Below are 12,295 nucleotides of genomic sequence, written 5' to 3'. Positions count from 1 at the left end.
ATACATGAATTAGAAACTCCAACCGGAAGTAGGCTCAATCTTGCAACGGTGCGAGATATTGAAACAATAATCGAAAAAATCTCCCCTTTATGATACCCCTTTGCGATTTTTTTAAAATAAAAACGTCCTTCGCTTGTGTCTGTAAAGGGATATGTACAGGTGATGTGAGGAATGACAAGGAGATTCATGCTCATATGCGAATGATACGCTGTGTAGAGAGCGCAGGTTCAGTTAGTATAGATTATTTTGTAACGTATTCGCCAGAGTAGTTTGAAAATATGTATTTCTTGTTTGATTCTCGATTAAGGATATTTGCCTCGGATCCAAACCCGAGTACTGGTGTTAACCGAGTTGAAGCAAACAGTAAGTCCTGTCTCATGTAGCCTTGGTGCTGAAATGGGACGTTAAACTCCAGTCAAACAATGAAACAAGAAGTCAATACGGAGGGCGGACCATTTATCTTGAAACGTTTTGTAACTTTTAAATTAATAGATAGTATTCGATGAAATTTTACTAATATTTTTACATATCAAGTTCTGAAAGACAATTTAAACACTTGTATGAGATTCTTGTGTGTCGTCTAACTTTCCATGGTAGAAATATATTTAATATCTCTAAGGTTCATAGGCTTCTGATTCCTGAATGTAGGTATTAGGCTGTACGTGATTAAGTTGCTAAATTGCAAATTGTTACTGAAGAGGTCGTGCGCTCTTATTAGTATAGCATTCCTGAAGAGTCCTTGTCAAGTGGCTAGCGCACGTGCTCTTGTTGGACAGGGTCTCGGTTTCGAATCCAGGTGGGTGAACTTTGAAATGAACGCATTATAGTGAATCGAGTTTCTTTGAACTGATCATGTTGCATATACTCTGTGCTGAAAAGGGACGCTAAAGTACAACCATTCCTAAAGACTTAAATTTAAGCTGAAATGTCTTTGACTTAGACATCCGATGTGTATATCTCTCCTTCGGAATTGAATCACAATATTTAAAATATATGCTTGTGTTGGTAGTTCGGTTTCCTTAAAAACTGCCTGGACGCCATAAATGTTGTCCCTTTGTTGTAGGGGATAGAGCGTAACATTTGGATTTTAAAATAAATTCGTTCTAAGTAACAATAATAGTTATACTTACTATTCCGGTTTTTATTTATTTATTTATTTATTTATTATTTTTCTAACCGTTGTATCTTCTTGAAAAATGATTTGCTCATTGCTTACTTCTGAATCTTGTTTACGTTTAAGTTCTTGCTCTCCCTCCCTCGTTACATCCCTCAATCAACCTCGTCATTTTTATTTGAAGTGCTTGGAGGGATGCAGTTGTACGTGTGATTTGGTCAGCTTCACTATAGTTCGTCCACTTTCCCGGCGTACTTTGCGTAAATTAAGTCTAATGTTGCAAAATAGGTGAAAGCATAATGTAGCATTAAAGGAGTGCTCAGAAGGTTTGTTCATTTCAGTGAGATAACTGTGTAGAAGGTTGTTTGCAAATGGACAAATGTTTAATAATGGTATATAGTACAGCTGAATTGTTTTTCTTCTTTTTTCAATGCTTACAATGCAGTTAGGAAGGCATACGTTTTGCAAACGGTAAGTGTGAATTTCTGAATTGACAAATGTAATTTAAAGTAATTATGCTACAGTGATGTGAAATTTCAGTTTTGTCAATGGTCTTTTCTGGGGGTCAAAATATAATAGATACGTTATTTAACTTGTGTTTTAGCGAATAAATGAAAGATTAGCACACATCATTATTTCTTTCATCTCGAATAGTGTATATAACAGTGTAAATACATTTGTTGTGTTGTGTAAAGCTTACGTACTCTTTTACGTGATCAGCTCTAGCATGTGTACTTTTACGAAGGAATAAATTAATGAATTTTAAATGTGTTAAAATAACAAAAATGCAATATCGGTGTTATTTTATACCATTTATTTGTGTCTTATTTCTTTCAGAAGTTCTTACTGATGAATCTGGCCAAGATTTAGAAAGGGACCCAATTTTACAGGACGAAGGAGTTAGTTTGTCTCCTGTTGCTCAGATTCCGGTCTCAGTTTATCAGCACGACGCTGTAGGCCAGTATTGGGACGGAACCTTTCACCCATACATACATATGTCGGAGAAAAAAGGACATATAACTCAAGAACCAACTAATCATAAAGTGTCGCAATATAACAGTTATACAATGCCCTTAAAACAGCACAATCATTCCCACCAAATACCATATTCTCAAATGCAAAGGTTTGTATTGAATTTATTATTGGATAGTAATACTTTCTTAAAATTATTGTAGTTGAAATTAATCTTTTTCTTATGTGCTTAGGAATATGAATATATCATTTATAACTATCGTTTAAGTTGGTTGAATCAGTCGTTGTTAGACTTAGGTGAACTGAAATATCTTAATCCAACTGGTTGATCAATAAAATAACTAAAGGATGATCATTCGTTTCTTGTTTTTTGAACAGCTCGACTATAAGAATGGGTTAAAGGGGGGCTAAATCGATGTATCTGAAGGACGATAGCCGTGGTCGGACGATAAAAGCTTGTATCTACATTTGCTTCTTAAACTTGAATTATTGATACTTACGAATATGTTAAATATAGTAACATATTAGGGAAACCTATGCCCATTTGTAATATTCCGTATTTTACTTTATTGAATGATGGAAGTTTTCTGCTAACAGCAAAAATTCAAGAAAGAAGGTAAAGGTACGAGGGGCGTCCAATAAGTTATCTACGTAGACAGGAAGGGAGGGGCGGATCATAAAGACGTCTGACACGCAGGCCAAGGTCACTATAGGGAACCCCGCTGCGCAATTTGAGGTCAGTCGGAGCAATGCAGTGGCCGTGAGCAGAGTATTTGTGTTACGCCGCGTAGCGAATGTTTGTCTGACGCTGCGAACAATGGATTTCCAGAAGTTCGAGCACCGGTCGGTCATCAAGATTCTGAGAGCAAGCAGGAGTACATGCAGTAGAAACACCACGATTCCCCGCCGCCGAAAAAGTTCCGAACACATCAACAGGCTGTTTCCCAGTGGTTTGCAGCCCATGACAAAGATTATTTTTTTCTCCGGTATTTCTTTGCTGTCCACAAAGTGGTGACGGTCCATATACCTCCATGGGGACTGCATTGAAAATCAGTGATGACCAGATGAGCCTATCTGCATTCCTTTTTGTCTAGGTAAGTAACTTACTGGACACCCCCTCGTATATTTGGGTAATATCAAGAAACGATAACCATATCAATAAGACAGTCAGCAATCGGCACAAAGTAGACAGAAAATTTAATTGTCCCACCAACCTGGTCTTGAGGAAAAGTGATATATTATGTAAAATATCACTGAACCTGTCAATTTTGCTGTATTTTAGCGTTTCAGCTTTTGGTTTTAGACAACTTAGTGACAATTTGATCAACACTGGTCCGTCTTCGTGGAATAATAGAATAGGTCAGTAGTGGCGTAATGCTAGGGTTTTCAGTGTAAGCAGTGCCGAGGCCGTGTGAGAAATGACATTTTTCAGTTCTGCGTTCTATGGCTATGCCTGCTAGGCTAAAGGAGGCGGTGAGGATGAGAAATGAATGAAAAAGGTGGAATGAAGAAAGTGCGAGGAAACGGCAAAATCCTGAGAAATCCACGCACACTGTGTTTGTCCACCACAAAGTTCACTTGGATCGAACCAGGTATCCCGCGCACCAGAGGTGAACGCTCTATTAATGAGCCACCGCGACCTTCGGGGACCTTGTGGGGTTCAAAGCAGACTTGTCACAACTAAAATTTATTTTATGTCTATTTAAACGGAACAATCAGATTGAACAGTTTCGCCTAGAATTTATCAAAATAAAAAAGTATTACAGGCAATACACTAGGGGATAATATTCTTGTATTGAGGTTATTACAGTGTTACTTTCTCCTTCATATAAATATACATTTATTTCCCGACTGCACTGAACTGTCAGCTTAATGTTTAAAGTTTTTTTATTTGTTGTTCAAAATATAGGTGCAACTATAGATGAGAAGTCATTTCGCAGTTACAATAATTGACTATGTCAAACATGAAAAGAAATAATTTTGAAAGTGATCGACCACCGTCTACTTTAGAAATACTATTTCAGTATTTGCCTGAAGTGGCCGCTGAAAGTCACGAAAAAAAGTGTAGTCACAGTGACTGGCCACGGAATCAAATCTACGGAATTTCCTGATTTGAAAGCGAGAATGGTGCTCTTTCATCCCAAACGCTTAACAAATAGCTAGTATTTCCATATTTCTTTTTCGATTAAAATTCAGTGTAAATAGTTTTAATACCAGTATTACTCAAACAGTAGAAAAAAAATATTAAGCCTGAATCTCAATTCCAGTATATAACCCCTTCGTCTTTCAGCTTTTTACAGAATAAATATAAAATTTGTATTTAATAATGTACAGGAATTTTATTAATTGGAATTAATTCTTCAAATTTTTTGGCTGAAAAATTTTCTCATGTGCTCTTGCAACGTAATTGATCATGTATAAATGCATAGTAAAAATCAGTTCCATTTTTAGTAATTCTTAGTTCACTAATCAGTATGGCTTATGATTTATCAAACTATATCATGTATGTATACATGTAATATATTATTCTACATTTTAAAAATATTTTCAGATATGGAAGCACAGGTTATTTTCCATTTTATCAGCATCCATCGTACATAAGTTATGCTCTGCACATGCATCACGAAAATGATAGATTAAATCGAATGAGCAAAGTAGATATGGGTAAGTTCCTTTCGTTTTCTTCTAATACCGCAGGAAATCCTCCATTAATCGTGACTTTCGCGCATTAGTAAGTAGAATAGCAGGAGGGCCTAGACTCAATTTTAAGAACGAAAAGGGCTATTGAAAAATGCAGTTATGATGCAGGTTAAAAAATACATTTCTTAATGCTTTGCATCATTACTTACGTTGTAAGGTGTTTTGTAGGAAGAAGGGAACTTCAGTCACGACTTTCTAGGCTAAAGTGAGTGACGAAGGAAATAGCACTTGCGCAATATGAATTGTAGCCTCTAATTGGATACTACGGAAAGAGCTTTCTGCTGGCGATTTGCTAATGAAGCCACTGAAGTTTACCTTTAGCTTACTTTAATTTCTTCATTGTATAGGAATCAGTTTGATTTACTTTAGTTCCTGATTCAGCACGTTATTGCACGCGTAAGTTGCCCACCTTCTTCACTGCTGCCTAACTGTTACTCTAGTCCTTAAAAGCATTTATATGAGAAATTAATAGAGGTACTTACATTCACTCATATCTTACTGACATCTTATAATAAATCCAAATTTTTGCTAATTTGTCATTACTTGGAACTACCAAGGCTATACAACATACGCATGCGTACGTGAGAGATAAAAGCTCTTTTCCCCCTGTAGTTTTTTTGCTAAACCGGAATAAACTGGCCAATTCGAATTAATTTTATCGGTAACACACTTTCTTTCTGTGCCATTACAACTGTTTTCAAATTGATGCAACACGTCCACATCTGTTGAAAAAAATATGGAAGCTGATTGGTGTGCACTTTTGCTGGTGACTACTCTCAGCGGGACGATCCCGACGGGAGCTCATGTGGTTCGGATTCCACGTAAATGAGTAGGTCCCGTCTCATATAGCGTCGCTGCTGAACGGGACGCTAAACTCAAAATCAACTGAACTCTCAGCGGGGGATTTGAATTTCCCACAGCAAAGGTTGCGAACGTTACCCTTAGTAGCTAGCTCTTGTAACCAAGTTAATGATGAAAGAATTGGTAGAAGGATTTATTTTTATATTTGCATCCTTTGTTATCAACGAGACCGATAAGACGAGACTTTAAATTTAAACTGAGACTTGAATCACTGTAGTGCATTCAGTACTCTCCCCCTGGAAATCGAACCCAGGAACTCGTCGTGCAGTAAAAGTACAAGCGCTAGTCACTAGACGAACGAGGAGGCCTAATTGGTAGAATAAGAAATTTCAGGAAAGAAAACCAAGATTCATATCGAACTATTTTCCTACTTGTTGAATACTATTTTGCACGTAGGTTGATTGTTTTGATTTATTTTTGGCATTGTGTTCTTAATGTGTTGTCCTTACCATGAAAAATGTTTTCTTTACAGCACCACTAATAGCCCCTTATTGGAACCGATATGACGTAGGGGCTCCGGAATGTATGCCAGCCCAAGGATATTACAATGTAACCCAAAGTCACCCAGCTGAGGTGTTCCAGTGTGTGGATGAGTTAGATGCTGAGGCAGAACCAGATCTTCCTTCCAGACATCCGAGCCTTGAAGGGAGATCTTCTCGATGGAACCGGGATAGGTGAGTTGGCATATTAAGTGGTACCACTGCCAAATAAGGTATTTGTCTATAAAACATTAGTCCCTAAAACTAACAATGGACTTCTTCAATTATAATGAAATATAACGAAGTGTGACGCATTTTGATATATTCATATAAGTCTATTGTATTTTCATATTTTAACTTGCGTTTTTGCGTTCAGTTTCGGTCGAAAATAGTGTTTGTGACAATAAAAGCATAGCTGTATTTGTCTATTTTTGTAAGATTGTTACTCGGATTATTTTAATCGCCTTCCATATTATTATTATATTGCCTAGAAGGCTAGAAATAAATGTGTTAAACCATGTATCACTGAGCTGAAAACCATCTTGGCTGACAAAAATTTTTGTGTGTTTACTTTTATTTATTACTAGCGTCAATTATTCGCTTCGCTGGGTTAAAATAAGAAAAAATTAGTAATATATTCCGTTAGTCAGTCACTTTGTTACTATTACTGAAGCGCTGGCCCCGCCAAGTGAACTTTGTGGTGGACAAACACCGTGTGCGTGGGTTTTCTCGGGGTTCTCCCGTTTCCTTCCACTTTCTTCATTCCACCATTTCATTCATAATCATCACCGTCTCCTTTAGCCTAACCGGCATAACCGTGGGACGTAAAACTTAAAAAGAGAAGATATTACTGAAGCGCTCTTTGATATCGGTCATTTTCGATCATTTTTATATATCTCCCTCCTCTCCCAAGTGGCGGGGCTAAATTTGGATTTAAACTTGAGAGGAAGTGTCACTGTTGATCTCAGTGACCCCGAAAACTATGGATTCGACATTAATATCGGCAATTTTCGATCATTTTTATATACCTCCCCCCTCTCCCAAGTTGCGGTGCTGAATTTGGATTTAAACTTGAGAGGAAGTGTCACTGTTGATCTCAGTGACCCCGAACAACTGTTAATACAATGAGTTTCTATTTTCCAAAAGCGTGTTTACAGTATCCAGTTGTACTTTCATGTATTTGTTTATTATTAAACATGCATTCTTTATAAGTCTGTGGACCAATGAATATGGGTCGAACTAAATCTTGTTATGAGCTCCTTCGTGGTTGGGCGGTTAGCGTCCTCGCCTTTGGCGTTGGAGACCCGGGTTCGATTCCGGCGGGAGCTCATGTGGTTCGGATTCCACGTTAATCAGTAGGGCCACGTTTCATATAGCCTTGCTGCTGAACGGGACGTTAAACTCAAAATCTACTCAACTAAATCTTACTATTTAGCATGTTTCACAACACTTGGCCGAAGTTACTTAATAATTATGCACAATTAAACTGAGTACTTGTCACTGTGCTAGTTTATGAGGGTAATTTAAAAAGTTAGTTGCACTGCTTGAGGAAACAAAAGAGGAGCGAACTTTCACAATACTGGTACATAAAAGTTCAACGCAGATTTACTTTTCGATCTAATCACCTCCGTTATTTAAACATTTATCGACGCGTTTCACAATATTTTCTAGAATTCCCGCCCAACGTCCGATAACCTTTGTGGGTTACAGCTTTCACTTCGTCATCCATATCTTCGATATCATATCTTTGGAAGTTCTTTCATAGGAGCGAAAACATGGAAATCACAACGTGCAAGATCTGGAGTGGTGATCCTATATTTCTCACTGAAATTTGCACAGATCATCTCACGGTAGTTTTGCCTTATGTCATAGAGGAGCATAATTGCGATATTACATATTCATCGTACACTTCGTGCACCTGCCTATAAATTTCTTTGCGGTTACACAGTTTTGCCCACAAAAACTAATCACTGGGCGCACTTCCAATTTGGACGCCAACTGCCGAGATATGTTTACAACTGATTAGCAAGTAAACCACAACTACCACGCCAAATCCGTTACGTCACGCGCTGCAGATAAATGTCAGCAGTGTTGCCGCCAAGTTTCAAAAATATCCTTGTACCAAGAGATTTTACGAAGGTGTGCAACTGACTTCTTGACTAACCCTCATATTTACTGTGTGTGCTGTTTACTTACTATGTTACTCCGTCAATGTGTTATTTATAACCCTGACTTGCATTACTTGCTTTTACTCATAAACATACTTGCTGATGAAAGTGTATGATGTGTTTATTGATTTCAGGTTCGGAAGCCTTGATAGGCGGAAGCACATGGCTCACAGTAGTCCTTGCCTTGAGTCTCGTAGTGTCGACGATCTAGATGCTCTGCAAGGTAGTGTAGTAGAGCAGAATCCAACCCCAGCGCAATACGTCGGTTACTATCCTGTGGAAAACGTTCATTACGTAAGAGAGAAGCGGCGTGACACGAATGTTACACAAGGATCATCATCATCAAGAAAACATGGTCAAAATTCTGCTCATGTTAATTGGGGCAGGGAAGCCGAGGATCAACAAATGTATGTAAATGTTTCCTCTAGCCAGTCCACTGTACAATATCCGTCCAGTCCAATGGGGGGAGCTTTGCTGCCTGGACAGACATATCCGGAACACAGTTTGGGACACGTAACTGCGTCGTCGGGGGACAGAGTATTGTCTAGGGCTCAGTCAATGGGCAGTGTTGACACGACTACAAACATGAATGGTGAAGCCAGAAGTGCAAAGGAACATTTGCGAACTAGCGATATGCACTCATCAACATCTTACAGTCAGTTGAAATCGCCTGAGGCATCTACTAGGAAGCCGAAGGAAAAGGAGTGGTACGAAACGTCCCTTGATTCTCCAACACCGCCTCATCGCTCCCGATCGTCTTCCCGTAGACCCAGTGGACATTCATTCAATGAAACCAAATCGCATTCTTCCAGTGAGGCCCCATCCAGTCTTCCGTCCCCTTCAGATACTGCAAGTAATCACGCGGCGCCTAGCAGTTCGAAGTTTAACTCTGAGAACAATGTTGTCAATAAGAATTCAAAGACCAGTTCCGCTGAACAACATTTCTTACAAGCAAAAAGTGATACGTCCAATGAATTCTTTGAAACAGTGATACCTTTTGAATCACCAAAAAATCACATAACTATTCAGCCTGGAAAGTTACAGCCTTATTGGGAAGTAACGAAACCTTTTGAAATGTCTGATTTCTACAAATACAGTACAAAGTTCCGCAAAAAGAATAATCAAAATCAAACTGCTAATAAAGACGCAGACTCAAATAATTTAAATTCACAGTCTACATTAGGATCTGGAGGTGTAGTGAAGAATTATGGAACCTCTTCAGGATCTGACACTGCTTCCATGTCTTCACAGCATACTCCTAAATCCCCAGAATCAGTGTCTCAAGGATCTGAGCCAGTGTCAAGAGTGGTCACAGCACCGTCTCCTACGCCGTCTATGTCATCACAACAGAAAGGAATTTACCAGCCCCTGCAACCTATGACATGTCAGCCACTGGAAAGTTCTATCGATTCTTCTAGTGCATCAATCAGACAGAGTACACCATCTCCAGCGAAGTCTTGTTCACAAAACAGGTAAGTGGAAACGAATTCATGAATTAAAATATAGACCTTTTTTTAAAAAAGTAATAATTCCTTGATATTGTGTTAACATTTCTTTTCAGCACCAAAGCTGTCTGGGAACTTAAAGGTGGCATTCGAACCACGTGTATTCTGAACAGGAGCTAACCATATGTACATAAAACAGCCAGTTCTGCATTTGTGGGCCCCTTTATATTCAATATTGCAATTATTTATATTATGAAAAATGACAGAATTACATTATCGATTATTCAGAAACTCTGTGGATACTTAAATCCTGTTCATTAGTTACACACAATGTACGCCATTTCAACAGAATAGTTTTTCGTTGTACGCTTCTGAGAGAGTAGCTCTTACCGAGAATCAAACCCTTGTCCTTGTATACTGTTTATGTACTCGGGAAGAAAATATTCACTCAAGTTTCCAGTGCTAAAGCATGATCAGTAATGATTGATGACTGTTATTATTATTATTATTATTATTATTATTATTATTATTATTATTATTATTATTATTATTATTATTAGGAATAAAACTCTTGCATTTAGATATTTACAATGTAATTTTGGAATTTTTAAAAATCTATCAATAAGATAACGGTTTCTATTACTTATTTTTTATAATATGGTAGATCGTCGTGTTGCTGTAACAAACAATGAAACTTCAAGATTAGTGTTTTTTCCTCCCATAAAAGTGTTTATTCTTTCCTACATCAAGCATGGTACACATCATAGCATATGTTTGGAATAATTTAAAGAGTCCAAACAATGTCTTGAATTTATTGAATAATTTCTGTAGCCACTAGAATTGTAATAGATTGTGGCTTGAAAAGAAAATACACACACACACAAAACAAGATCTTTTTTTCTTGAACTGTTGGATATGTTACAAAGCCCATCAGTTTCAGAAAAAAGTATACAGTGAATTAGTTTCCCCTGAAAATGCGAAAATGTGTTATTTGTACTGGGTAATCGCAATACGTGGAATTATATGATTGGTGAGCTGTGCATAGCACTTACTAAAATGTACTGTGGCAATACTTACGATATGGATCGACTGATTTGTATGCAGTATTATGTAAAGACCAAATCTCTATAAGAAAAGTCTTACAACCGATATGATCAGTGTGTTTAGAAGATAGGCACGATAGCTCAGTGGTAGAACGCTTACCTCTGGTGCGTGTAATTTTATGGTGGACAACATCGTCCGTGGGTTTTCTCGGGGTGCTCCCGTTTGAAATGTTGAGAGAGAAGTTATGGTGTATAGTATAGTAGTTCTTTGACTGTGCTACTATAGCTGTGTTCAATACGCCTTGTATTAAGCGAAAACCTGTACATAACGGAAATAAATGATAACCGCGGGATTCCGTTATGCAGAGGTTTCACGATATCTGCAACTTCTGTACTTTTCTTTTTAATGATGTTAATATTGTTTACATGTTACTTTTTAATGTTTAATATATAATGTAACTCATAAGTCAGTTGGCAGTAGCAGTTACTAAGACTCTGGTTTGACTAGTATAGTAGCTACTTGACTAGAGCAGCAGTTCCTATAATTCAGGCGACATTATCAGTGATGACTCTTGTGTGATGTAAAGTTTATGTAAGCCCTGCTGATGTTAGTGCTAGTTAGTGGATGGTTGTTGAGAAGCAGTAAATAGAAAAATACTTTCAGAACAGCGTGTTTCTGTACTGCAAATGTGGTGGAAACGTGACTTTAATCTCAATGCTGTTGAATTCTTTGTAGATAGTTTTCCAAGCATCGCACCGTCATCTCGGGAAGGTATTGAACAAAATATTTGAACAAATCCAGTCGATAGGGAAACTTGATCGTACAGATGGACCTACATCAGTTTGTACAGAAAACAGTTAAAGCATCCAATGAATACGAACGGCATATCTTGTATACTTGAGCATTATTAGACTTTCAGACTATGCTATGCATAAGTTTCGGAAGTCTTATAGAACGTTTATGTGAGTCTGTCGACAAGTATCAGCAAAAACAAACAGATTTCGAGAAGGGGTTCTTTGCAATCGACTCAGCGTCCCAAGAAGAGGTTCCATTTCTTTCGCTAACCCTATATTCAAACCGGAAATGCAAAACAACAACCATTTCCGATTTCATCGTTGATCGTCCCAATTTTTTTTAAAAAAACTAAGAAATAGGAGAAGCTTTGCAATTGGCTCTGCGTCTCAAGACGAACGTACCATCACACTTAAAATATTCTATCAGAACCGAAAGTGCTTGAAATTTACCAGTACGTTCGGTTTCAATTCTTATTTCCATAGACAAAAAACGGTAAGACATATCAAAAAGCTACAGATTCAGCGTCCCAATAATGAGTTTTGTCTCGGCTTATATGTTTCTGGAGGGGGCCACGGTGGCTGAGTGGTATAGCGCTTACTCCTGGTGCGTGGGGCCTCTGGTTCGATCCCCGGCCAAGTAAGTTTGTGGTGGACAACATCGTGTCCGTGGGTTTTCTCCCACTTCCAATTTCCTCTCACATTCTCATTCCACCAATAC

The 12,295-nt window shown here is 38.0% G+C and overlaps 1 protein-coding gene across 2 annotated transcripts in view; it reads left to right on the top strand.

Moving 5' to 3' along the window:
- sstn (stepping stone) overlaps positions 1–12,295 on the top strand; it is a 47,779-nt gene that overhangs the window by 28,479 nt on the left and 7,005 nt on the right. The window contains exons 5-8 of one of the 2 annotated variants that reach the window (XM_081761633.1): positions 1,955–2,237; positions 4,638–4,750; positions 6,120–6,321; positions 8,429–9,766. In XM_081761633.1, coding sequence (XP_081617759.1) covers positions 1,955–2,237; positions 4,638–4,750; positions 6,120–6,321; positions 8,429–9,766 — 1,936 coding nt within the window. Of the gene's footprint in view, positions 1–1,951; positions 2,238–4,637; positions 4,751–6,119; positions 6,322–8,428; positions 9,767–12,295 lie in introns of both variants that reach the window. The other variant, XM_081761632.1, reaches the window with a different exon arrangement.

The sequence above is a fragment of the Thermobia domestica genome, chromosome 6, assembly GCF_964235325.1.
Source record: "Thermobia domestica chromosome 6, izTheDome1.hap1.1, whole genome shotgun sequence".
Taxonomy (NCBI): Eukaryota; Metazoa; Arthropoda; class Insecta; order Zygentoma; family Lepismatidae; genus Thermobia; species Thermobia domestica.
Note: the sequence above shows the minus strand (reverse complement) of the source record. Positions and strands in the feature narration are given on the sequence as shown.